The sequence below is a fragment of the Canis lupus genome, chromosome X, assembly GCF_048164855.1.
Source record: "Canis lupus baileyi chromosome X, mCanLup2.hap1, whole genome shotgun sequence".
NCBI lineage: Eukaryota > Metazoa > Chordata > Mammalia > Carnivora > Canidae > Canis > Canis lupus.
This window is the reverse complement of record NC_132876.1, coordinates 78,968,688-78,991,577: the sequence shown is the minus strand read 5'-3', so window position 1 is coordinate 78,991,577 and position 22,890 is coordinate 78,968,688. Positions and strand designations below refer to the sequence as shown.

Genomic DNA, 22,890 nt, shown 5'->3' with positions numbered 1-22,890 from the left:
AGGCTCCATGCAGGGAGTCTGAACGTGGGACTCAATCCCGGGTCTCCAGGATCAGGCCCTGGGCTGAAGGCGGCACTAAACCGCTGAGCTACCGGGCTGCACTTTTTTTTCTTAAGATTTTATTTATTTAGGACTACATTTTTTAAATCTGCTAAATTACATTTGATAAATGAAGAATCAGTTTAAGACAGGTGATTGCAGTGACTGTGAAAGCATTTTAATAAGATAGCATACTCATTTTATAACACAGCCTTTATTTTCGTTTCAAAACAAAATTTCCAAGAAACAAAACAAAATACTTACAATGGCTGGGTACAAATGAAATAAAAATCACAGTTTCAAAGAACCAAAAACAGACAACTGCTTAAAGGCAGATCACTTGGTTTACCAAAAAAAAAAAAAAGTTAATGTCAAGAAGGATTAAAATTGAGTTTAACAACATTCTATATAATGCTACATTCCCCAATTAAGGAAGGAGAGTTCACATATACAACTAAATGTTAAGTGTAGAGAAGTGGCTGAAAGTCTGCATACTTCATAGTAAATTATGCATGAAAGTTTATTAATTGCATAAACTTCCTGAGTGGCTCCCATGCTGCACTAGGTCTACATGCTTAATATTCATATCAAACAAATGACAGCTTTAAGAGATTGAGCATGACAGACCTTGAACAACTGCACTTTCCGATCAGTCACTATTTCTGCTGAGGGTATGTTCTGGACCACAAACCTCAATCTGAAATCTTAGCTTATAGTGAAAAAGAAATGCAACTTAAAAAACAAAAACAAAAACCTAAAAGGATGACAAGCACACATTTAGGAGTTTATTTTACACCCGCACATTTTTTTTCAAGGGCCCAGTTTCTCTTTTCCCTTCTTGCTTGACTTTAGCCTTTTTGAGTTTTTTTTTTAAATTAAAAGAAAACCTTCCAGAATGGAAGCTGTTGGTTTGTACACTCTTTCAACTATCTCAGTTGAAAATAACTTCAGTGTAACCTAGCCACTATCCCAGGCCCCTGCCTATGTTAGCTAGCAAGGACCCTGACCAATGTTTGTGTTCATCCTTCACATACAAAGACTACTTCCATGATGATCTGAAAGCATTTGGCTCCAACAAAACTTCATACCAATTTCAAAGGATTTTACCAAGTTTGAGTGTCACAATTTTACAGTCTGGATTGTTTTTAAAAGAAACTGAATCCCAGAAATTATATTTATCAAATCAATGGCCTTTTCTACAACATACCCCCTTTCTGGTTCACCTTCAAAACAAAGGGGGGATAAAAAGTCCCCAGTACACTACAGAATGAAAAAATGAACAATCTATTCTAGAAAATGACCTGCACACCACCTCAAATCTCAAGTTTTTCTAAACCAAACAGAAGATTAAATAACCAAATTTCAAACTGATGGCAAATAAACCTCAGGAATGTATTTGTGCATGAAGCCTGAAATACAGTATTTTGCTAACATTAAATATGCTGTAGTGTTACAGTAAACATGTGAAACAAGGAGCATGTGGCTTATAAACATTAGCTAGGTTTTCTGGAAAAAGAAAAGGAATGCATCATTTCATCATTCAGAAAAGACAACAAAGAAAAAAGTCAATGCCTCCAATAAACTTTAGAGATCAAATAAACAGTTACCACCAACTACAATTCAACTAAAAGCATATAGCCATTTTAAGGTAACAAAATGCCACTGCAAGTACCTACCAGTATGCTGAATGACAGGCCACTGCTATAGGATTTATCAAATATTTCATTGTGGTAGTTAAAGCAATTTCAACCTTTAGCCCTTTAGGCACACGGACAAGAAATGCATCTTTAATAAAAGATGCAAAGTTACAGGCACTGGACTGTCTAATTTAGATACTTTCTTAGCATTTATTTTATGACTGACCCTTAAATCAAGTCCTATATTGCCACCAGCTGGATTTACTTCTCTGCTGTCATCCACAAATCCCCAAAGCTTATTCTGCAGAGGCACATGGCTCTTATCACTTAAACACAGATTGGTGGCAGAGTGATGGTCCCTCTCAACTCGAACTCATGGTTAGCACTGGGACTAGGAGGCAGGCCAGATTTATAACCTGAAAGTATACTGAGAATCAAGGCAAAAAAAAAGCAAGTTTCACAGGCAGTGTTCACTTCTGTACTGAAAACGAGGTAGATAAACAAAAGTAACTGGACTGGAATTAAATCTGGGGTTCTAAAATGATACATCCCATCATACTGCACATAACACTCCACACTCAATCCAAAAATTACAGCGGAAAAGTGCCTTTTAAACTTTCACAGATAATTTTGCTGTCAAACCATTAGAATTCATGCTTGATATAAAATTGGCAAGAAAAGGATGAAAAACAAAATGGATATTTGTTATATTACAGCAAATTACCTTAAATAGAGATTCAAGACTGCTACAAATATACATAGGGTTATTTTCATTAGATTTATACCAATACTGGTTTCATAGTCTTATGATGTTACACCCAACTTCACAAACATAGCAGCATGTACTTCATGATGAAATGCTCACATTGCCACATATGGAGATACAGTACTATTGTCAGACTTGTACTTTGAGAAGTAAACATGGTGGTTGAACATAGAGACTATCCCCCAAATAAACTTTACAAGCAGGGTACTTTAGTACAACTGTTTTTCTCCTATGAAAAGGACAGGTTTGTGTGTTTTTTTGGAAATGGGAAGAAGGCTCCTGTTATATAGTAGGCTCATAGTTAAGTAAGAAGGGAATTTCTGAGCTTCACCTCAAGAGTTAATTATTTCTGGGGAGGAAAATCACCTCAGCAAGGATGAAAACAGCACTATTATATGAGTTCACAAAATTATGAAATAATGCAAAACCCCTAGATAAAAAACTAGCCAATATTCACAAAGTGACTATAATCTGAATCAACATTTAAGTAATGGGGGAAAAAAACCCTACAGTGATGTAACACCGTTTCTTAATTTCTGCACAAACTCACTTTTTCTGTATCTTTAAACTTATACATGTTACATATACATAATATATACATAACATATGTTAATCCAACTACTGCAGTCAGCACGGAGACAGCAGTACACTATTCACCATCTTCAAACTTTAGAAGACTACTTTTCTTTCCAGCAAAAAAATCTGAAAAGATTCTAAATATTACAAGGCACTGCAAAAGTCTGCAGGCTATACATAAAACAGAAGTGGTGGCAAAATGTGGGACATTTGATGTAGAGCAGCCAATAATAAATGTAATTGTGCATGTCATCCATGGAAGTTTTTTCATCCTGGGGTACACGGTTTAAAAAGATTACATCTAGAGAAGAAGGGATCTTAAAACCTGCAGGATTTTCACTTTATAGGTATTAAGTCTTAGTGTAATTACACAAAACCAACTATTATAATAAAACATGAGCAGTTTTAAAGAATTACGGATTTTAGGTGCATTGTTTTTGTACACATGGAAAATACTGCAATGTAAGCATTTGCATTAATGCTAATGTCCTAAAATCACTGCAACTTGAAAACCAATACTGTAGAAGAAATTTGAAGAATCTGTACATAAGATTTAGAAAGAATCACCCAAACCAGAGTATGTTTTATGAAAAGAAACTGTGACTCTTATAAACGGTAATTCTGAAAATGCTGCCTTAGACACCCCAAAGGATAATGACAGAATCAATCTTTATGATATTTAGTGTGATCCTTAGCTAAGCAATATTAGACACATTTTTTGAAAAAGGGTACTGAATGTCACAAAGTAGGCTATGCAAAAAAAAATGTATACCTATTAAATTTTCCTCATTACCTGGCAAGCTCTTGGGGTAAAAATTTTAGGGGAATATGGAGGAAAATCTGTTAAAAGAAATGTTGGGTGAAATTTTGGAATGTTTACCAGTAGACAGCTCATTATCAGGTAAATGTGTACTAGAAATTTGAGCTTGAAATTTTCAGAGTGGAAAGTATTTTAAACATGTATATGTGGTAGTTGATTAATACCATTTAAGAATTCTATTTGGGTTTCACAGACTGAACATTAGGTAACTCTGTGACTAGCCTTTTAAGATTATTATAGTTAACCTCCTCGAAAGCCAAAAGTGTATTTTGACACTGCCTCACCTCCTCCTAAAACTGGATAAAACCCAGTAAAGTGCAACTTGACAGTAATCTCTCTCAGATTTTAAAGAGGCTGCCAAAATCATAAGATCTAAAATCATCTAGGATGCTATATATACTAATAAGAAATTATAACAACTAAAAAAATTGTAGTAAAAAAAAGAAGCTAAGGGCAACTTAAATAGTGTCCTTCAAGGGTCTACTATCTCACTGCAGGACAGTGTATACCCCACATTTTAGAACCCTGTAAAGCCAGTGTTTCATGTGTAAGTCTCAAAACCTACAACCAACTTGTCAAGTACATTTTACTTCAGAAGAATGGATTGAGAGGTGTAACTTGAATCCTCTTTGTTAGGAATACAAAGATTCCCCCAAAATGAGATTCATATCAGCTGCAATATATCCCTTGCAAAAGAATGCAAGCCAAACCAATGCCTCTCAGATGCCCCAAAACAATGTAGTGTGCACATGAGAAACAAGGAGATAGCTGCTTTGAATTACTATTGAAATCCTAAAGCAGCTACAGTATCTGCAGAATCAAGGAACTGTTACAGTTCTGTTTTTTCCTTTCTCTCCGCCTCACCTAAAACAAGGCTTCACTCCTCCTGCTGTGAAGACGGGAAGAAAATCACATTAAAAAGGGCTCACGGTCTATATTGGTTGACAAAGTTATTCTAATTTTATATACCAAAATGTTTCCTGCAGTAAGTTACCCTGCCTTCTGTGAAAGTAAACCTAAGATAAACATGTGAAGAATCCCATAAGACTCCAGCTTTTGGAGGGTCTCACTTCGTCCACGTTTGGGGAATATCAATTTAAATAGTTTTTATACATTTTAAAGTATCATCCAGCTGCAGATAGCAGCAGTAAAAAATGGGGGCTTCTCAGCAATTCATGAAAAGTGTCCTGGAAATGGTAATGCTCAAGCTGAGCTTATTAAAGCATTCTGAACGGTATTTTTTAAAAAAATCAAGTATCAAAGAGGATAGGATTTGCAGTGAAAAAACATTTCTGTGTGCAGTGTTCTATGTACAAACTGCACAGTTCTACAGAATGATGAGCTATATAAAATACCACAATGGAATGAAAAAGTACAGTGGAAAGTAAACTCAAATGAGGGAAAATGTGGCAGAACCCAAGAAGAACGTTTAGTATCTTAGGTGTCCTGAAAATAATTCTGAAAAAATCTCCCTTTTCTTCATCATCTACTCTGATTCATTTGGGACCAGGAGGGATTGCAGATGGATTCTGCACTGATGAAGCTGGAAATGCCTGTAAATTCATTCCTGGCTGGAATGGTCCCCCAGATTGAGTAGGAATTACTACAGACTGTTGTGGTGTTCCTGAAATTCCTACCCACTGTACTGGGTACCCTGGCCCCCCCACAGCATTATACTGACAAACATGGGGCATTCCATATGATGATAATGGCCCAGGAAATGAAGGGAGTGGGAGTCCTTGTGGCATGGAGGTTGGGACAGCTCCACGGATTTGGGACAGAGAAGAAATCCATGTTGATGTGTAGCCCATAGTAGATGGAGTATTCTAACAAAAACAAAAATAAAAACAAAAGATCAGTTCATTTGGTTGATGCTTTTACCCATCTATATTCCTTCCTATTCTTTCTGGCTTACTATTCCCATTATTACTATAAATGGGTACCACTTTTAGACCACCTATCTGTGTACCAAGCATTGTTGCATACCTTCTTTCACTTCCTCTTCACTACTGCCCTGCAAAGTAGGCATTTTCAGATTAAGGAAACCGAAGCTCAAAATTGGTAACACCTAATATCACTAAGCAACTTTATAGTGAGGTAAGGATTTGAATAGAGTTCCAGCCTACTCCAAGGACCCTGCTAAATGTCTGTCCAGTTAGTGTCATCGCCTTTCTTTATGCTAGCACTACTCTTCTATCTTTATTTCCTTTTGCCAGCCCCATGAATTCTCTCATTCAGCACCACAGACAATAATAGCCCAGCTTACTACATAATTCTTTGGAGACAGAGAAGCATGATTTAGTGTGACACAAGGGAAAAGAGCGTGGCATATATAGTAAGTGCTCAACAAATGTCACCTCCCTACCCACTTCTACTCATTGCCTTAAAGTCTAATGTTCCTGTAGCATTTTTGGAAGTTTAAACTCAAGACAATTATGTTTTTGGCAGTATTGTGAAAATATATTCCTGCCTGACTCTTCTTATCATGTCTTCTTGTGATTATGCACACATACAGAGATTACTGAAATCTTATGCACATGGTAATAATATGTCTAATGAAAGTAAATAAATCCCACTTAGAGTTTGGTATCAGTCCCAAATGCTTAGTTCTTCTAAACTGAATAGTCAAGCTAAAAGCCTTTCAAATAAACTTTCAAACTAAAGCTAAAGGCTTTTGCTTGATTCAAGAATGAATGACTACATCTCTTGAGGTGAAAAAAATACTTTCACTTCAAGTTCAGTAATCCCTTCTTCGTATCAGTGTTTTTGTCCTGTTAAAGTAAAATTAAATTTAATACTTCTGATTCAAAAGAGCATATATATATGATTGCATTTTTATAAAGTCATTTCCATGTATCTAAATACAAACATAGAAAGATATCTGAAATGGTGTTTATCTAAAGTTAGTGACAATAATTTCTAGGTAGTGGGATTAGAAGGTGCTGTTTTAAGATCTGTACTTTACTGCATTTATTAAATTCTATGAACAATATTATTTTACAAATAATGTGGTTTTTATTTTTAAAAAAGACAATGAGAGATGATTTGTTATACTTAACCTTTTCTTGCATATTTCAAAGGGATTTGAGATTCAAATGACCTATGGTCTTTCCTCTACCAAAACGCACTGCCTACTCATGTTCCACATCTCAGTAATTGGCATGCTGGAATGATAGCCAGTAATGCCAGCCAGAAACCTAGTCTTGATCCCTTCCCTCTGCCATACATCTATTCCATCACTAAATCTTGTCCATTTTCTCTATCTCCTTTTTTTAAGTAGGCTCCATGCCCAGTGTGAAGCCTAAAGCAGGGCTTGACTCATGACCCCAAGATCAAGACCTGAGCTGGGATGAAGAGTCAGACACTTAACTGACTCAGCCACCCAGGCTCCCCCATTTTCTCTCTTAAACATTCTTAGAATCTGTTCACTTTTCTTCATCTCAACTTCTCTTTATCTGCACTACTGTGACTAAATTTTAACCGATCTATCAACTCGTATCCTTACCCCCAAAAATCCTTTCTTCTTGTTTCAAGTCAGAATAACCTTTTCAAAAAGCAAATGTGATGTTAACCCTAGGGCTTCAATGGCTATCCAATTTTTTTTTTTTTTTGCTATCTAGCTTTCTTAAAATAGACAAAGTTCCTTATCATCACTACTTTTAAGGCCCTCCCAACGTCCTTAGAGTCACTGTGCACCAGCTCCTCTCTGCTCTCTTCACTTCAGCCAAATGGGCCTATTTTCAGTCCCCTTGTAATCCCTTTAGCCATACATGGCTTTTGCATATGCTCTTCTTTCTGCTTGGAATCATATCCCCTTCCTTTTTCACCTAGTCAACACCTACTCATTCTTCAGATCTCTGTTCAATCATCACTTTCTCAGGGAAAGCTTGACTTCCTTTTATTAGATCAAATCTCTTACTATATGATATCCTATATTTTTCCTTTGTAGTCCATATTACAGCTACAATTTTATATTTATTTATATTAGTCTGTTCATATCTAACTGTCCCACCAGAGTGTAAGTTCCATGAGAGAGGGCACATACTTGTTTTTGCTCATCAAATCCAGTGCCTAGTAGGGCGCTTGGCACAAAGTAAAGGGCCTGACATAATTGTGACAAAATTTTCTAAGTAAGGCCACAGACCAGTAACAAGCAAGAACATTAGATTAGGAGATGAGCTTTCCACACAAAGATGTAATCAACTGAACTCAAAATACAAAAATATTACTACTTTGTGCTAGTCACTTTATAGGTGTTACACCTCATTTAATCCTCACAGCAATCTTATAAGGCAGGTAAGTATCTCTGTTTTAAGGACATAGACATTGAGGCACAGATGACTTGCCTATAGTCACACAACTAGTAAGTGACTGAGTTGACACTGGAACCCAATTCTGTGTCCTTCACCACTTTTGTTCATACTCCATTTTCTACTCACTCTCCCTCCAAAAATCCCCCATTATACTGCAAAAAACCACCCTCCTACTAGTCAACAAAAGTCTCCATTCACAGTATTCAGAGGATCTCTCAATGGCAGCACCAATGCATTTATGCCTTGAAATTTGCCTCTAAAGCCTTCCAATTTTTACAATGGTGATACTATCTGTGTATAAATCGGTGCCAGGAATAAGATAAATACACAGAGTCCCCAAGAAGATATGCTGCTTACTAGTTTGGGAAGTCTAGGTTTTTGAAATTTCTATTCAAGATTAACACTAAACGTATTTTCAGACTTCCTTTACTAAACTATATACAATGACTACAAATATACACATACATACATGTGTACAAATATACACATACATACATAACACAGCACACAAATATATTTCAATTATGAGGGTTCAGATTCTAAGCCCTGATACACATTTTAATAGATTTACTAATTTTGAAAAATACTTTAAAAATCCAAACAGAGAAGTACAAAGTAAAATAAGGCCCAGATTCCACCATCCAGCCTATTGTTAATGGCTTTTCTCATTTCTATGTGTATATACATATATCTAATATACGTAATTTTAAACAAATACTGTATGTACTGTTCTATAAGCCTGCCTTCTTCCCAATCCAGAATGCATTCAGGACATCTTTCTATATCTCAAATACATGTACATCTGACTAAGGCCATATGCAATTAACTAGGCATCTCATCTGTAAACTTAAGATGCCTTTTATAGTATTCTAGCTTAAAAAGCTTTGAAATTATTTCTTAAACCAAACAAATGAGATCACTTAATAGTTCTAAGAATATTGACATACAACATATGATACCTTTTCCTCAAAACCCAAACTTTTCTTGCACCACAGGACTGAATTAATCCTCGCTACAGATGCTTTCTTTTGATACTTGATGTTTATTTTTTCAGGTATAAGAGTCTAAAACAAGGGACAGAAATCTACAGTCTGCCACCTCTTTTTGCAAATCAAGTTTTAATGGAACAAAGCCACATGCACTCATTTATGATTTGTCGATGGCTGCTTTTGCCCTATGACAGAATTGACTAGTTGCAACTACATGGCTTGAAAGTATTTCCTAGCTGGCCCCTTCTCAGAAAAACTTTGCTGACCTCTTGTCTAAAAGATAATTTGCTCCAAGACATAATGAATCTAGACGAGGATAAAAATCTCTATGTTGTCAAATCACACCATTCTCTCATAGTGACTTTAACCATAGGCCTAAGTGAATCAATTTTTATGGTTTTAGTTCTTTTTTTTTTTAAAGTAAGCTCCATGCCCAGCATGAAGCCCAATGTGGGGCTTGAACTTACAACCCTGAGATCATGACCTGAGCTGAGATCAAGAGTCAGATCCTTAACCAAGTGAGCCACCCAGGTGCCCCTGGTTTTAGTTCTCATAAATAAAGAGGAACACATAAAACCAACTTACTTCATATACTTTGTTCCAGTTTTCTGTCTCGAGTTTGTGTTGACTCTGTTTGAGTTGGTTTAAACTTGGCTTAATTAGAGAATTTCCTACTGCTTCCTTTGTCCAGTCATCCACCAATTTATGTAAGTCGTCTGTGAACATCCCTTTTTTACTAGCTGGAGACTGCTGGCATGATGCTACATTACTTTCCACACACAGTGGATCTAGAAGAAAAAAAACAGGAAAATCACAAAAAGGAATTAAAACTGATAAATACTGATTTTGGCCAATAATGCAGTTGACAGAAATTCACATATAGGGTACATATAGGGTAACCAGATATTTGAGTTTATCTGGGACAGTTCTGGTTTAAAAGCTGCTGCCCTGGAGTAATTATTAGCTTTCAAAAGTTTCCTCTATTTGGATGGCAAATTATATGGTCACCTTGGTTTAAGTCAAATAAGGTAGAAGTTATAAGTCAAATATAATAAACAATATTTCTAAAAACAGTATCAATTATAATCTTTATATTAGTTTCCTCAGATAGATATTTAGAAGAGTTCAAAAAACAACCATAGAATGTTAAAATTGCAAAGAATCTTAGAAGTCTAATTCAAACCACTTGTTTTATAATGGGTGAATGAGCCCCAGAATAAGTATGATGAGTTCTTGCAATTAGTTACCAACTGAATCAGGCCTGTGTAGACAAGGATGCTCTCTCTTTTCAATATACCATACTGACTTTCAACCAGCATCAGAAAACCAGAATCTAATTTTCTAACCAATATTTTTGTTTAATGATAAATGGCAGAAACAAGAATGCAGATGGTCTGTGAACCTCAAGAGTTGTAGAGCATAAGATGTCCAAATAAATGAAACAAATCAATTATAGAAGTCTCTGCCAAAAAAAAAATTTCCTAATCTGAACGTCACACTAAGTCTTTAAATTATTTAGTACTATTATACACATTCACTAAATCATTTTCACAGAAAAAAATTCATGAAGTTCCAATTCCTCTGATTTACACACCAAAACTTAAGAGAGTGGGTTTATTTTTTTTATTTTTTTTAAGATTTATTTATTTATTTATTCATGATAGACATAGAGAGAGAGAGAGAGGCAGAGACACAGGAGGAGGGAGAAGCAGGCTCCATGCCAGGAGCCCGATGTGGGACTCGATCCCGGGACTCCAGGATCGCGCCCTGGGCCAAAGGCAGGAGCTAAACCACTGAACCACCCAGGGATCCCCCAAGAGAGTGGATTTAAAATGAATTTTAGGAAATAGAGTTGTGAAATATAAGCACAATAACATTTTCAGGGATTTTATTAAACAAGCATATGAAAATTTCTTGTACATTTATTATGGTAGTTTTTTAATTATGAAAAATATAGAAATTGCAGAAGATGATACAAAAAGCCTCCATATTGACACTTTCAAAGTAATTTTCTTTATCATTTTTGAGACTTACAACAGGCCTGTGATATAGGCTCAACAAGTATTCTTTTTTTTTTTTTCAATGAAAAGAATGGGATCCAGAAGCTGAGGCTATGTGCTCAGCTAGAACCCAGGTATCCAGACAATTAGGTCAGTGTACCTTCTACTGTACCACAGAAGACACTGGGAAATGAATGGGGGAAATTGCTTCAAAAGGAGGAACATGATAATCTTAATGATTGCTTATACAAAATCTGTGATTCTCAACGAATTCTGCACTACTAAAAGCTTAGATTCAAGGAGATTAAATCTTAAATGAAAATATATTAATGAAATTTGCTTAAGAATAGCTTAATAAAAAAATAAAAAAATAAAAAAAAGAGAATAGCTTAATGAATTAATTGGACCATATTCACATATACAAATGAGTTTTATCAAAATCATGGATACTACATTTTGGGCAACCATGAGATACCAAAAGGACATACCAATTTTGCTGGAAGTCTCTCCTTTTCTTTTTTATTTATTTATTTATTTTTTCTCCTTTTCTAAGACTTAAAACTCAAAGACACCAAGTCAGCCTATAATAAAGACATTTTTTCCTGTAATCCCTCTGCACGTTCATCTAATTCTCCATCAACTCCAGTGATGGAACAAATAGAATGATATTGGGTAAGACTCTGGAGCTGAAACCTAAGATTGTCTTCTTACCCTGGAAAAATGTCAGCAGGCAGGAGTAAAAAGGAGAAGATAGCCAGAACCATATACAAGTTAGTGCCAGCATTTTTGCCCACCCCACTTCTTCCAAGGAGTACTTTTGTGCTTATTCCCCTTAGTTTCTTAAAAAAAAATTGTGTCACATAAAGCTAAGTTGGAATGTCATTCATTTAAGAACATTTCTGCACTAAGGGAAAGCCCAATGTCAGGATTCTTGTGTACAGCTCTGATGGAACAAGTGATCTTGAACTCTCAATTGATGGTAATGATGGATGTTGCACCAGTGGCACAAAAGCCAGCAAGTGAAGAAATGATTAGCAAACCAAGCAGGTATTTAAATGAAATAGGGGCCAAGGGCAAGACTCCTAAGTAGGCAACAGAATGATATGCACACACATACCTTCCAGAAGTTATCAAGAATAAAGTGCTACATGAGAAGCAGAAAATGTGATTTGAACGTTATCCAGGGCCTAACTATACTCTACACATGAAAAGGACAATTATTTATTGATTTCATTTAAGAGTTTTTCATATACCATAAAAGATCACTTAATTTGAAGCTCACAAACGAGAAAATACTTACATGAAAAGAAGTACTGTACAAATGTTTTACCATTTATAAAAAATGTCAACATTACTTATGACATTACTTAACTTCAAAGATATTCTTTAATATTCATTTCTTACTGATGAAATGAATAAAACCAGAGTATGGTACTTGGTGCTCTTTTTGTTTGTTTGTTTGTTTGTTTGTTTGTTCCCTAAGGTGATGCCCACATTCAGATAGTTTTAGTGACCATCCAACTGCAATGGGTTCCCATCTCTTATCTCAGATCTTGACCCATCTTCAATCCAATTTCAAAACCCAAATGTGTTTTTTCCCCTTGGATGTCAATAAATTGTTCAATTCAATACACATAACAGTTCACCTAAGTGTCCTATTTCTGTGATATCTTTCACATTTTCTCCAAGTCACTTGACTCTGAACATTTGGATCTAACCAAAAACAGACAAATATCTAATTCATCACCACATCATTGCAATTCATCCTATACAACACCTCTTGCCTATTTTCACTTCCATAATTCTCTAAGCTCTTAATCATCTCATACATGGAATGCTGTGAGTACAATGATCTAAATAAATGGACTCACTCCCTAGCTCTAGCCAATATATTCTTCACACTACCACCAGATTAGTATCAGCTAACTATTTTCGATTTCACTCCTCTTCCTCCTCCCCCTTAAAGGTTTCTTTTTATTTTTAAAAGATTTTATTTATTTATTAATGAGAGGCAGAGACACAGGCAGAGGGAGAAGCAGGTTCCATGCAGGGAGCCCGACGTGGGACTCAATCCTGGGTCTCCAGGATCATGCCTTGGGCTGAAGGTGGCGCTAAACCTCTGAGCCACCCAGGCTGCCCTAAAGGTTTCTTAATACCAACAACAGTGGGTTTTTAACTTGTTGACGTGGTAAAGTCATTGTTAGTAGTCATGGTTATCTTTGCAGAACAGGTGTTTATTATCCTTATACATACTATATCTCATGTATTAAGCTTAAACATATCATTATGTGTTAGATAAATTATCTTACACCAAACTAGAGCATAGACAAGCCAAAAGTTCTTTTTGTAAAGTATGTAAGAAAAACCTTCTAATTCTAATGTAAACCCTCCATTTCACTCAACTGTTATATTTTCTTTCTTGGAAATAAATCTTAAATTTTACCATTTGCATGCCTTTATATCATGCAATTCTACCTACTGACAATACTCTTCCCACAGCACTTCACCAATTTTAATCCTATTTATCCTTCAAGACCAACTCAAATACTACAACCTATATGTAGCAATCTCAGACCACTATCATCCACTATGATTCTCCATTGCTTCCTCTCAACCCACTGCAGACACAATTTTTGATATTGGGAGGCAATGCAGAATAACAAAAAAGAACCAAGTCTTTGGGGTTAAACAGATTTGGATTCCCTCTGTTATGAACTGAGGTCTTAGGTCTTAGGGAAGTTGTTTAGCCTCACTAACTTTAGTCTTCTTACCTATAAAAGACAGACATTAACTTCTATCTACCTTAGAGTTCTTTTGAGGATTGAGATTATGTAATTATGTTTCAGGGTCCTCAAAACCACTCACAGATTCAGTGATTCAGTTCTGAGGACTCAGCATGTAGTTGTACTCACAGCTAAGTTTATTACAGCAAAAAGATGCATGATAGATCAGCAAGGGAAAAAGACAGGAATCTGGAGAAATTCATGCACAGACTTCCTTATGCTCTCTTCCTATTATGAAGGGGCACACCTGAGCATACTCCTTTCTCTCAGCAACAAGAAATGCAGTACACCAAAGACATGAGAACTGAACTAAGACAACTGCCAAAGACTGAGATTGACCACTTGGAGACCCACATGTGGGAAAGATCCAAAGAACACCACAGAGGCAATGCAACTGAGCTAACATTGGAACAACAGACCAAAGAAGATAGGCTACAACTCACAAGGTAAACTCACAGGGGCGCTTAGGTGGCTCAGTTGGTTGGGCAGCCTACTCTTGGTTCTGACTCAGGTCATGATCTCTTGGGTCTTCGGTCTGAGCCAGCATAGGGTTCCACACTCAGTGGGGAATCTGCTTGATAGTGTCTCCCTCTGCCTCTCCCCCCACTTGTGTGTGTGCTTTCTCTCTCAAATAAATGAATAAATCTTAAAAAAAAATAACTGGGTCCATTACTTCTTATAAAAAATAAGCACTCTAGATAGGGTTTTTTTCTAAAGATTTTACCTATAAATCTTTAAAAAATAATCTTAGCAACAAAAAAAAAATCTTAGCTTCCATTTAAGGAAATTAGAGAAAGGGGCAAAATAAAAACAAGGCATGGGTAAGGAGAAGAGAATATGAAGAGCAGAAATCAATGCAAATTAAAACAGGTAAACAATAGAGAAAATCAATAAAAGCAAACACTGGATCTCTTTGAAAAGATCAACAAAATTGATAAGCCTTTATCAAGACTGACAGGAAAAAAGAGAAGACAAAAATTACAAATATCAGAAATAGGTGATGTTACTACAGGTTTCCAAGAGCTTGAAAAGGTAATAATAAACTCTAAACACAAAGATTGAACAACTTAGATGAAATGGACCAAGCTTCAAAACCTACAAACTACCAAAACTTACTCAACACAAAAAGTATAAACTGAAAAGTCCCACAACTACTATTAACTAATTTGAATTTGTAGTGAAAAATGTCCTAAAATAGTAATCTCTGAGCCCAACTGGTTTCATTGGAAAATTCTTCCAGTTAAAGAAGAAATAAGCTCTTTCAGATAATAGAAAAAGAGAAAAGAGAAGGACTTCAAAAATGCAGAGTAAGGGCCTAAGGTGAACGTGGTTTTTTTTTTAAGATTTTATTTATTTATTCATGAGAGACACAGAGGGAGAGGCAGAGACATAGGCAGAGGGAGAAGCAGACTCCCCATGGGGACCCCGATGTGGAATTTGATCACAAGACTCTGGGATCATGACCTAAGCCAAAGGCAGACACTTTATCACTGAGCCACCCAGGTGCCCCAGTGAACGTGCTCTTTAAGATAATAAAAATATGGGCAAAACAGCTCACACCAACCATTTCAGAACTCTGACAATTATCCAAAGACACAGAACGAAATAAAAATCATTTATCCAAGACAAATTACTGAGGTCTGTGACATTTTTAACTTTTGGCAATTCCCATCCCTGCTTCTTCCTCAGCTCAGTGTTATGATAGCCAAAACCCAGCAGCAACTGCAGACAATAGAGACTAGACCTCTTTTTGAGTTCCTTTAAAAGTACCAACCCCAGAGCACAGTCAATATTGTGTCTAAACTTGCAACAACCTAAAAAATAAATCTCTATTCTTAAAGTGCGGTGGATATTTGGTTTCATTTCAGAGCTCAGGTCAGCCCAGGCAGGCTGGGTATGGGGAGTGGGGTTGGGTAGGGAGCTACCTCCAGGGCATTACTGAAACAACAGGAAAGTACTGGCAACACCTTAGATGCAGAAGGCTGTGATTCAGTTGGGGCAAACTAGAGGCTGCCCTAAAATTTTAAAAATTCTAGGATAGTTAGATGACCATAGGAAACTTTCAAAACCCCTGACATATTCCTAGGAATATAAATGTCTGGCATGCCAAGAAAGACCCGAGAAAGGAGAAAGTACCACTCAGTTCTGGCTGAACTTCAGTTCCTGGCAAGCAGAAAATTATTTCAAAAGTTGTCTTAGAAAGTGAAGCTTGAAAGTGTGCCTTCTCATAGAGATCCCCTTGGCAAAAACATCCAGATGAGGCATTTAATGAAAACTTCTGAAAACTCGTTGGTTCACCACTGAATGTACTGGCCCACTGTCCACATGTGAACATCAGCATGCCAGACTTAAAAATAAAAACAATTTTTTTAAAGTTGCAAAGAATTCAATGGCCATACACCGCAGGGGATATAGAGTAGTGTTGGAAACTCAGTAAACAAATAAGCAGCAACAAGAAAATACAATAATAAACAAACAAACAAAATGGGAAAGAGGGTGGAAGAATCTGATACCAGAGTTGTTACAATATTTTACCTATGATGTCCAGTTTTTATCACAAAACTAAGAGACATTCAAAGAAAGAAGAAAGTATACCACATATACAGAAAAAAGTCAGGAAAATATCCTGAAGGGGGCCTAGATTTTGGTCTTGGTAAACAAAACCTGTATTTGAATTTTAGGAAACTATGCCTAAAAGTTTAAAGTATGATATCTGTATCTCACATCAAATAGAGATTATCAATAGAGATAGAAATTATTTATAAAAATATAAACTCTGGAGTTTAAAAGTATAATAATTGAAATAGAAAAATTCACTACAGTGGTTCAACAACAGATATGAGGGCAAAAGATAGAATCAATCAATAAGATTGATTAATGGAGAAATCCACTTGAGAAACAGTAGGAAAAAGGAGTAAAAAATAAACAGTGCCTTAGTCACCTGTGGAATACCATCAAGCATAAGATGTGCATAATAGAAAAAAAAATCAATGATAAAAAATATCAATGAGAGCTATACCTATACATATCATAATTAAACTGATGAAAGTTCATGTGTTTAGGTATGGATCTTGCTGTGTTTATTCTAGAGAAAGTAGAAAAAGAATAGTAAACTCAAAGCAAGCACAAGGAAGAAAATAATAAAGATTACAGTGGAAATAAATAGAGAAAAGCAACAGAATCAATGAAACCTTTTTTGAAAAGATCAGTAAAACTGACAAACTTTTAACTAGACTGACCAAAAAAAAAAAGAGATCCAATTACTAAAATTAAAAATGAAAGGAGGGACATCACTACAAATCTTCCAGAAATACAGAGGATAAGAGAATACTATTAACTACTGTATGCTGACAAATTAATTTAGATGAAAGGGTCAGATTTCTATAAAATTACACTAAAGAGAAAATTTTAATAGAGCTATAATAAGCAAAGAGATTGAATTAGTATTTTAAAAACTCCCAACATAGAAAATGAAGGCCCAGATGGCTTTACTGTTTAATTCTACCAAACATTTTAGGAAGAATCAACACCAATCCTCTATAAATCTTTCTACTTCTAACAAACAGGAAAGAAAAACTGATAAAAGACTTGAGCAGGCACTTCATCAGAGGATATATGGATCACAAATAGGCACAAGAAAAAAATGTTCAACATCACTAACCATTAGGGAAATGAAAACTAAAACGACTATGTTATACCACCATATACCTATTAGATTGGCTAAATAAAATATACTGATAATACCAAGGGCTGAAGAGCATCCAGAGAAACTAGAAGTCCCATATAGTGCTCATGGGAATGGAAAATGATATGACTGTTTAGGAAAACAGTTTTGCAATTTCTTAAAAATTTTCTATATATATGTACCATATGACTCAGCAATCTTCTGTTTTATCCAAGTGATCTGAATACTTATATTCACTCCAAAAGCTATACATGAATACTTACAGTGGCAGTTTCATTTGTAAAACCCAAGATGGGAAACAACATAAGTGTCTCTCAACAGGATAAAGAAGCTGTGGTACATCCATACCACAACATATTATGCAGCAACAAAAAGGAATAAGTATTATAACATAAAATAATTTGAAGAATCTCAAGGAGAATATTCTGAGTCAAAAGAAGCCAGTCTCAAAAGACCTGTTTTTACCATGAGATTACTTGCCTCTGGCTATAGTTGACTAGAAAGAAGTGGTATAGTGTAAGTGTCTGACAATCAGCTTTTCTGATTGTAATGCATGCACCTGATGTTAAGCTGTTGATTTTTGAGGCATTCATTTCAAAGACATCCATTTCCAATAAACACATGGCCAGCTACACAACTAGATAAAAAGCCAGTCTACCCCACCCATGAGATTCCCCTTTTAAAAAGTCTGGGTTGACCTAGGTAACTAATCACTTGAGTGACCCCATTTTTCCTTTCCTGTGCTTTTATTCCTGCTCTTATTAAAACATAAGAGCAAATTCACCAATAAAAAGTGAACCTGAAAAATCCCTGGCACCCTACCCTCAACCCAACAAAAGCAGAACTCAGGTCTGCTTGTGGACCCCAGGCATATCGTGTACCCTCCAGGTCCCATGAATAAACTGCTTTTTCAAAGTTCCCTGATGGCTGCTGCATCTTGTAATCAAACCATAGATTAGTGACTAACATCCATACCAACATAACACAAATTTATCATCTTATAGTTCTGTAGGTTAGAAGGCAATCATGGGTCTCACTGAACTACAATTTAGGTGTTGGTAGGGATGCATTCCTTCTGGAGGCTCTAGAGAAGATCTGTTCCCCAGCCTTTTCCAGCTTTTAGGGGCAGCCTGAATTCCTTGGTTTGTGCCCCTCTTCTTTTGTCTTCTTTTCTTTTATTTTTTTTGTTATTATTTAAGACCTTTATTAATGGGTGCTTACTGTTTGTTGACTTTTTTTGAAAAAAATCAAGTTGTAAACTTTTATTACAAATTAAAAATGAGGTTCTTAAAAAAATCTCAACTTGACCAGATATGAAACAATTTAAAAACCTTTAAAGGTGTATTGAGAAAAACCAGGCTTTAAAAAAAAACCACGCTTATCATTACCAAAAAGAGACATCTTTAGGTAAAAATAATAAAAAAACCCCATGCTGCATAAATAATGCAGATAGTTCTATTTATCTGGTCAGTGGGCAAAAAGCAAGCACTTACTTAAGGTCTTCAGCTCCAATCTTTTGTTCATTTCTTATTGCTGGAATTTCATCTTCATTTTTTCATATTGGATTACTCAACCGGATGATGGTAGAGATGGTAAACTGGCATTTACTCAGCCTTGCCCTGCTCAGCCTCGGTAGCAGACGAATTCTCAGCTGGTGGAACGGCTGCTTTGGTCTCTTTACCATCTTGTGGTTTAGGGTTTTCTGGGCGTCTGTGGTGGTAATTGAGGTTGCCGCGGTACTGACATTGAGGTGGCTGCTGACCTTGGGTCTCATCTCCTTGATTTTCCTTATCTTCCTCATTGCCATCCTCTCTAGGTTGTCTTTGGTGAGGAGGACCCCTACAGAATTGTGGTCTATAACCTCGATACATATTCCATCTCACTGGTCTACCTTGCTCTGCTGCACCCTGGTTGTCAACACCTTCCATCACTTCTTCCTGCACAGGAAGGTTGGAATACTGTGGTCGATGCCCATAGGGTCTCTGCATGTAATAAGGTGGGAACCGTTGCCTGTGGTAGGGCCAGTGCTGTTGGGCCTGGCCTTCAGGAGCACTTTCTGATCCCTCGTTCTTTTCCCCACTCTCACTATTCTGGTAATTCTGCTGGTAATTGCGTGGAGGACCCCTGCAAGGTGGATAGCATCTATGATGGTTACAGTCTGCTGCATATTTACTGCCTTGCACTGGAACTCCACCAAGGCCTGTAATGTTTGCTGCCTCCACACCCTTTTCTCCTTCAACAACATCAAACTCCACAGTCTCTCCATGTCCTACACTGCGAAGGTACTTCCTGGGGTTATTCTTCTTTATGGCAGTCTGGTGTATACACCTTCCTTGGTGTCATTCCTGTTGATGAAACCATATCTGTTTCTTACACTGAACCATTTTACTGTTCCCAAAACCTTTGTTGCAATGACCTTTTTGTCCCTGCCGGCAGGTGCGGCTGATGTGAGGCCACTGCTTCCCATGGTGCCAAGCTTGGTATTTGCAGCGCTGAGGGCGGGGGTGGCGGGTGGCTGCTGGGTCTCTGCCTCGCTGCTCGTGGTTGCGGTGATGGTGACTGGGGCCGGCTGCCGGGGTGTGATGGTAACTAGGCTCCTCCCGGGGTGTGATGGTAACTAGGCCGGCAGCGGTGGTAGGGCTGCTCAGGGCTCTCTGGGGTTAGCTCTCTGTTCCTGCTACTGATCGAACTTCTCTCTTCTTTTTTTTTTAAGATTTATTTATTTATTTATTGAGAGAGAGAGAGAGGCAGAGACACAAAAGAAGCAGGCTCCATGCAGGAAGCCCGACGTGGACTCGATCCCAGGTCTCCAGGATCACGCCCCGGGCTACAGGCAGTGCTAAACTGCCTGCGCCACCAGGGCTGCCCACAAACTTCTCTTTTATCTTCAAATCCAGCAATGTTACATCTGTCTGCCACTGTTCCTCTCCTCACATCTTTTCTTTGACCCTCTTTTCTCTCTTTCACTTTAAAGGGCCCTTGTGATTACATTTGACCCACCCGGATAATCCAGTATACTCTATTTTAAAGTCAGTTTATTATCAAACTTAATTCCATCTACAACCTCCATTCCCCTTTGCTACATAACCAAATGTAGTCACAGGTTCCAAGAATTTGCATAAGGACATGTTTGAGGGCTGTTATTCTGTCTACCACAAATTCTGTTGAGATCTCACATATATCCTTATGGTTCACCGTCAACCTCCACTTGACTATGCACATGTAACGAAGAAGTCTGATTCAATTAACAACTTCTTCATTAAGTAGAGACTGATCCTCTTTTTTCAAATCAAATAAGTACATTTTTCTAATATTCTCATAAATAATAAATGATGATCTCTACATCACATAGAATATGACTGTAATTTTAAGATTGTCTTTGTTACCTAGAAATTCCTCAACAAACTCCAAATGCAAACCCACAGTTCCCACTGACTGCTAACATTTCAAAAACTATGTGGGGGATTGATGTTGGGCTTCCAGGTATTTGTTTTCCAAGTAAAAACATAAAACACACTCACCTGCTCTCCAAAATCTATCATCTGTCCTTACCATTATTTCATAAAAGAATATTTAATATCAAAAAGGTAGAAAAGAATCTGAGGATAATGTGTACTTCTTTAAAGCATCTTAGCTTAATAAGAAATAAATTATAAAAATAAATATATTATCATAATATTTCTAATTTTGCTGATCTTTGACCATGTTTTTTAAATCACTTTTAAGACCAATTTACCTGCAGCAGCTGCACCACTGTCCACTTGTGTCAAGGACTGGGGGCGGCTACGAAGTTTGCTTTTGAAAGATCTTGGTCTACGTGGTGATGAAGGTGGCTGAGGAACCTCTGATGACTGGATTTTGCTATCTTTAATTGCCCGAAGGCGTTCATAGAGCTCCTGCAGCTCCTTATTCTGCTGGGTTTGAAGATTTACCACCTCCTGAATGTGTCTAAATGAAAATCATGCAGAAAGCATTTTAATAGCACTGGCACCATATAGATGATCCAAGAAACTCTATGTCAATACAAGTAAAGTTTAACAAGGAACTTAGATTAAGAATGTGAAAATACAGAATATTCACAATTTTAGGATGGGATATGCCTTCCTAAACACATTAAACTAATCAGACACTAAGGAAAAAAAGTGAACAAATTTGACAAGAACAAATTTCTAAAACTTCAATATAGTGAAAGAGAATAAAATAAAATTTAAAGTCACATAATATTGATAATGTTAACCTTTATTATATGCTGCAAATATAAATAACAAAATATTTGCAACATATAATAAAAGGTTACTATTCAGAATATACAGATAGTTCCTAAAAATCAATAAGAAAACAAGAAACAACCTTATAGGGAAAAAGGGGAAAGAATATATGAAGGCAACTCCAAAGAGGAGGAAATAAAAGGAGCCAATAAATATGAGATGATGTTCAACTTCACTATTAATTAGGAGACTACAATTATTTCTTAAGAAATATTTTTAGTTCATCTGCTTGGAATAAAAGTAAAAGGATCAATAATATCCAGTCCAATGTTGTTAAGTAGGAAAAAAGGTACTATCATGTATATGTATTTTTAAGTAATCTCTATGCCCAACGTGGGGCTGGAACTCATGATCCTACAATCAAGAGTCACATGCTCTACTGACTGAGCCAGCCAGGGACCCCACTTTCACATATATTTGTTTGGTGTATAAAATGGTATAGCTACCTTGGATAACAATTTAGCAGTAGCTATCAATTTAAAGTGTACAAACCTTTTAACCCAGAAATTCTACTTTTAGGGATCTATCCCACAAAAAATATGTAAGTATGTAAAAATAGAAGGATGTTTACTTCAACATTATTTACATAAGCAAAACATGGAATAAAGCTGAAATGTGTATTAATGATGGACTAAAAAACTTTAAATGACTAATGTATGGAATAAAGATTATTTGTGCAAATATGTATATATATAAGCAATAATGTTAAATAAAAAACTACATAATAACATGTATATTATGACCTCACTTTTATAAAATACAAATGTATATATTTGTGAATGCATAGAAAAATGACAGGCAAGATATATACCAAACAATTCATAGTGGTTGCCTCTGAGAAAGGAGATTGGGGCATGAGAAGTAAGAGATTGATTTGTGTGTTTTCTTACTGTTGCGATATTATGATTTATATTAAAATATATACATTTGGTCTTTATCCCTGTTCCTGGAATACAGCTCCTAAAACCCTAGTAATCTCCTGAGCTATAAAGGATTAGGAGAATCTTCTATTTT

At 36.3% G+C, this 22,890-nt stretch overlaps 1 protein-coding gene and 1 pseudogene across 4 annotated transcripts in view; both read right to left on the bottom strand.

Moving 5' to 3' along the window:
- Positions 1 to 234: 234 nt before the first annotated feature.
- Positions 235 to 22,890, bottom strand: part of WNK3 (WNK lysine deficient protein kinase 3) — a 154,114-nt gene continuing 131,458 nt past the window's right edge. For all 4 annotated transcript variants that reach the window (XM_072817553.1, XM_072817552.1, XM_072817554.1 and 1 more), the window contains exons 21-23: positions 21,345 to 21,556; positions 9,726 to 9,928; positions 235 to 5,664 (exon numbers count right to left, since the gene is read on the bottom strand). In XM_072817553.1, coding sequence (XP_072673654.1) covers positions 5,335 to 5,664; positions 9,726 to 9,928; positions 21,345 to 21,556 — 745 coding nt within the window. In that variant the 3' untranslated portion in view covers positions 235 to 5,334. The remainder of the gene's footprint in view (positions 5,665 to 9,725; positions 9,929 to 21,344; positions 21,557 to 22,890) is intronic.
- LOC140627821 (Y-box-binding protein 1 pseudogene) lies at positions 19,101 to 21,150 on the bottom strand (annotated as a pseudogene).